The sequence below is a fragment of the Pterocles gutturalis genome, unplaced genomic scaffold (assembly GCF_000699245.1).
Source record: "Pterocles gutturalis isolate BGI_N339 unplaced genomic scaffold, ASM69924v1 scaffold5170, whole genome shotgun sequence".
NCBI lineage: Eukaryota > Metazoa > Chordata > Aves > Pterocliformes > Pteroclidae > Pterocles > Pterocles gutturalis.
The window spans coordinates 2,577-6,949 of NW_010143179.1; the positions used below are offsets into that span (position 1 = coordinate 2,577).

The following is a 4,373-nucleotide window of genomic DNA, read 5'->3' on the forward strand; positions in this document are numbered from 1 at the left end:
TTTTTCTCGTGGCTGATTTTTTCCCCTTTCACTTGCACTCTGGTCACCCCAAAGGGCAGCTAGCCCCATGGGTTACCCAGCAGTGCTGCGCCGTGCCCAAGGGGCTGAGGGGGAAATGAGCACCCTTTCCTATGCGGCCCTACAGTGCTGGGGTTCATCTCACCTCGCTGCTGGGTGGGAACCTCTGTCAGAGCTGCTGAGACTTGATTCACCCCATCTGACGTGTGCTTGAGTCAGGAGAAACACACCCTGCGATCGCCCCCTCGCTCTGCCTGGAGCCTGCGTCACCCCAGACAGCAGGGCCGAGTGTGGTCCCACATCCCAGAAGCCAGTGGGTGCTCCCAGTTTCCCGGGGCAACCACCCAAAGTGCCCAGTCCTTTTCTAAGACAGTGAAGGTGCTGGTGCTGGTTGAGAGTTGAGGATCTTCACTTGCAGTTGTGGCCCTTGATGCCTTTAACACAGCTCAGGGGGGTGCAGGGCTGGGGAGGCAGTTTCCATCCTTCCCTTGGCCTGACCCAAAGAGTATATGAGTCAGTGGGAATTTTTATTTGCTTAACTGAATGTCTTAAAGAGCAGAAGGACACCTGTAGCCCTGCTATAAGGGTCCTCACCTCTCCTTTCTTACCAGGTCCTGTTCCGATCCTGCCAAGATGGCACCCAAAAAGAAAACCCCCAAGAAGCCCAAGGTGGATAAAGAGGATGCATCCACCGCCCCGGTGATGGTGGAAGATGCTTTGCTAGATGTCGAACACCTCAATCACTTGAACAGTTTGTACGACAGCGGCTCCAACGGCTTCCACTGCATGGCCACGGAGGTTGAAGCGCCAGACCACGGAGCCAGCCTTCTGGAGGGGATGAACCAGATGCGCCAGAAGCGGTTCCTCTGCGATCTCACCATTGCCACCAAAACAAAGTCCTTCGAGGTGCATAAACTTGTCCTGGCTTCCTGCAGCGAGTACTTCCACCGCCTGCTGCAGAGAGACCCTCAGCTGCACCGCGTGGAGCTCCACGACGTGTCCCCGCTGGGCCTGACCACCGTCATCACCTACGCCTACACGGGGAAGCTGAGCCTCTCGCTGTACACCATCGGCAGCACCATCGCCGCGGCCACCCAGCTGCAGGTGCCAGCACTGCTGAGCATGTGCAGCGACTTCCTCATTCGGGAGATGGCTGTGGAGAACTGCGTGTACATCGCCAACATCTCAGCCACCTACGGCCTCAACCAGGTGAAAGACGCCACGCAAAAATTCATCCGGGAAAACTTCCTAGAGTTCTCCAAGACCGACCAGTTCCTGAAACTCCCCTTTGATCAGGTCAACGAGTTGCTGATGGATGATGGCCTGCAGATACCCAGCGAGGTTGCAGCCTTCCAGATCGCAGTCAAGTGGCTGGAGTTTGACCCGAAACGGGTCCGATATGCTGCTGACCTCCTGAGCAACATTCGATTCGGCACCATCTCAGCTCCAGACTTGGTCAACCACGTGCAGCCTGTGCCACGCATGATGCAAGACCCGCAGTGCCACAAGCTCCTGGTGGATGCGATGAATTACCACCTGCTCCCCCACCAGCAAAACAGCCTTCAGTCCCGGAGAACCAGGATACGGGGAGGACAGAGGGTGCTCGTCACAGTTGGGGGTCGTCCAGCTTTGACCGAGAAGGCTCTTAGCAGGGAAATCAACTACAGAGATGCAGAGGGAAACTGGAACAAGCTGACGGAGATGCCAGCAAAAAGTTTTAACCAGTGTGTGGTGGTGATGGATGGATTCATCTACATTGCGGGCGGTGAAGACCAAAACGATGCCAGGAACCAGGCCAAGCATGCTGTCAGCAGCCTGAGCAGGTAAGATGGGCTCCACCTGGCCACGCAGGGCCTGGGGAGGGGTCCAGAGCTGTGCTATGTCCACCTGTGCCCCAGCACCCACTGTGGGTGAGGGAGGAGGTTCCTCTTTGCTATCAGTAACCGAGGGGTAGGTCAGGCCTCTGGGATGACACTGCCAGGGAGGGACAAACGCAGCGAGGCCCAGCACAGAGTGCCGGACTGCGAGACACAAGACCTGGAAACCACTTCCAGGGATTTGGTCCATGTGACCTCAGCTTGGGCTTCCCCTGGGGACTTTGGCACCAGGGCTGTGCTGCCCCCATCCTCCAGCAGTGCACAGCACCAGTGCAGGATGAGGGCAAGGCTCCTGGAGAAATGGGAGCCCTCATTATTTAGAAGTAACCCATTTTGTTACTCTGGTGAACTCCCCTTTTTGCCTGCTAGCTGTTCCTCCAGCCAGTACCAGCCTCAGCACAGTCTCTGGTTCTCCTGGATTAATTTTAAGGTAGATTTACTGTCTGTAGGATTCCCATTGCCCTTCAGGTTTTCTTCTCTCCACCTCCATTTCTCTCTTCATCATTTCAGTGACAAGGTTAGTTTCCTAAATCCCCATAAACCTGTCACAGGATCACTTCATCCCCCAGGTACGACCCACGCTTCAACACCTGGCTGCACCTGGCCAGCATGCAGCACAGGAGGACACACTTCAGCCTGAACGCCTGCGGCGGGCTCCTCTACGCTGTGGGAGGGCGCAACGCTGAGGGCGCGTTGGCATCTGTCGAGTGCTATGTCCCCACCACCAACAGCTGGCACAGCAAGGCGAGCCTGGAGACCCCCCGCTGCTGCCACGCCACCGCTGTCATCAACGGCAAGCTCCTGGTCACCGGCGGCTACATCAGCCATGCCTATTCCCGCACCGTGTGCTGCTACGAGCCCAGCACCGACACCTGGAGCGAGCAGGCAAGGCTCAGCACCCCCAGGGGCTGGCACTGCGCGGACACCGTGGCCAACCGAGCCTACGTGCTGGGTGGGAGCCAGCTGGGTCCCCAGGGCGAGCGGGTGGACGTGATGGCTGTGGAGTGCTACAGCCCAGTGACAGGGCAGTGGAGTTACATGGCACCCCTGCCCACAGGGGTCAGCACGGCCGGGGTGGCTCTGCTGGAGGGGCGGTTGTGCCTGGTGGGTGGCTGGAATGAGTGCGGGAAGAAGTATCAGAAGTGTGTGCAGTGCTACAATCCTGACCTCAATGAGTGGGTCCAGGACGAGGACCTCCCTGAGGCCACTGTCGGTGTCTCGTGCTGCACCATCACCCTCCCACGCACCCTGAGCTCCAGGTCCCGGGCCAGCTCCGTGGCCTCGGCAGCAGCCAGCACGTAAAGGGCCCTGGGTGCCATGTGGCTTATGCCAGCAGCTAGGGAAGGAGACAGAGCTGAGGAGTGGGGGTAGCTGGATGGGGAGGCACGCTGATGTTTGGAGTCAATGCAAAGTCTCCAGCAGTATTGTTCCATTATGGCAAGTTTTGGGTTCTAAGAGAGCATTTTCTAGCTGCCTGCATCATCCTTAAGCAGGGATTGCTCAAGCGGGGCAGACACAGAAGCAAGCAGGACAGAACAGCTTTTCTCCTCAGCCTGCAGCACTGTATTGCAGCATGGATTGGAAAAAACAGAAAAGAAAACAAAACTAGAATAACACAGGAGAAATTCTACTGTAGGAGTAGTATTGCGAGACACTTTCAAAACAAGAGTAGCATTGGCATTAGGTACAAGAAAGTGACAGGTCTATAATAGATCCTGTTGCTCACATAGCATTTTTCCAAGGGAAACATTTAATATTTGCTCATTGACACTGGATACCTTCAGACCAGGAATAATGTGAATCTTGATAGCAAGGAAGAGAACTATGGGAGCAACTCACCAAGATCTCCCGCTCAGTGCCCTAGCTCACACAGAGGGAATCAAAGAAGTGCCTGAGGACACTATGAGCCTCCAGGAGATTTGAGAGACAAATGGTGCCCTGAAAATAAGTACCAGCAGGAACAGAAGCCCTTCACATCAAAACCAGCTTGCAGTAATTACAGTCACATGAAGCTCCCACAAAATTCACAACAGAAGTTAGGAGTTAGAAAATTTTATTTGCTTTTTTGGTAACAGGAACTGCTCATTTACCAGGGAGGATGATGCCATCATACTGTGAGGGGAAAAAGAAAAAAAAAAGAAAGAACCAAGTGAGAAAGCACTGTCAGGTAAAGGTGCAGTACCACTGGGGTGAAAACTGAGCCATCATGTTCATTGCAGGCCAGCCAGACACCACTGACATGAAACACCAGCCCTCCCAGGTGAGCAGCTAACTGCCTTTCTACTTTGCTGCTGTGCTGTTAACTCCCAAGCAGGGCTTTGTTCAGATAAGCGTTAAACTCTGCTCATCAGCCCAGCAAAACAAGAAGTCCCACCCTTTACACATGTTGAGCTGACCAGAACCACACTTGTCTCTCTCACAGTCCCAACATTTGTCCCCAAAGGCAACTATGCCACAGGCGTGAGGGAGGACAGAAGC

The 4,373-nt window shown here is 55.0% G+C and overlaps 2 protein-coding genes across 2 annotated transcripts in view; one reads left to right on the forward strand and one right to left on the reverse strand.

The window, feature by feature from the left end:
* Positions 1-651: 651 nt before the first annotated feature.
* LOC104469890 (kelch-like protein 31) lies at positions 652-3,197 on the forward strand. Its single transcript, XM_010084624.1, has 2 exons — positions 652-1,841; positions 2,465-3,197. Exons 1-2 carry the CDS (start codon positions 652-654, stop codon positions 3,195-3,197), a joined length of 1,923 nt encoding a protein of 640 aa, XP_010082926.1.
* Positions 3,198-3,931: 734 nt separating this feature from the next.
* RPL11 (ribosomal protein L11) overlaps positions 3,932-4,373 on the reverse strand; it is a 2,935-nt gene continuing 2,493 nt past the window's right edge. Inside the window, exon 5 of the mRNA XM_010084625.1 lies at positions 3,932-4,007. Within this exon, the coding sequence (XP_010082927.1) occupies positions 3,978-4,007 (30 nt within the window). The 3' untranslated portion in view covers positions 3,932-3,977. The remainder of the gene's footprint in view (positions 4,008-4,373) is intronic.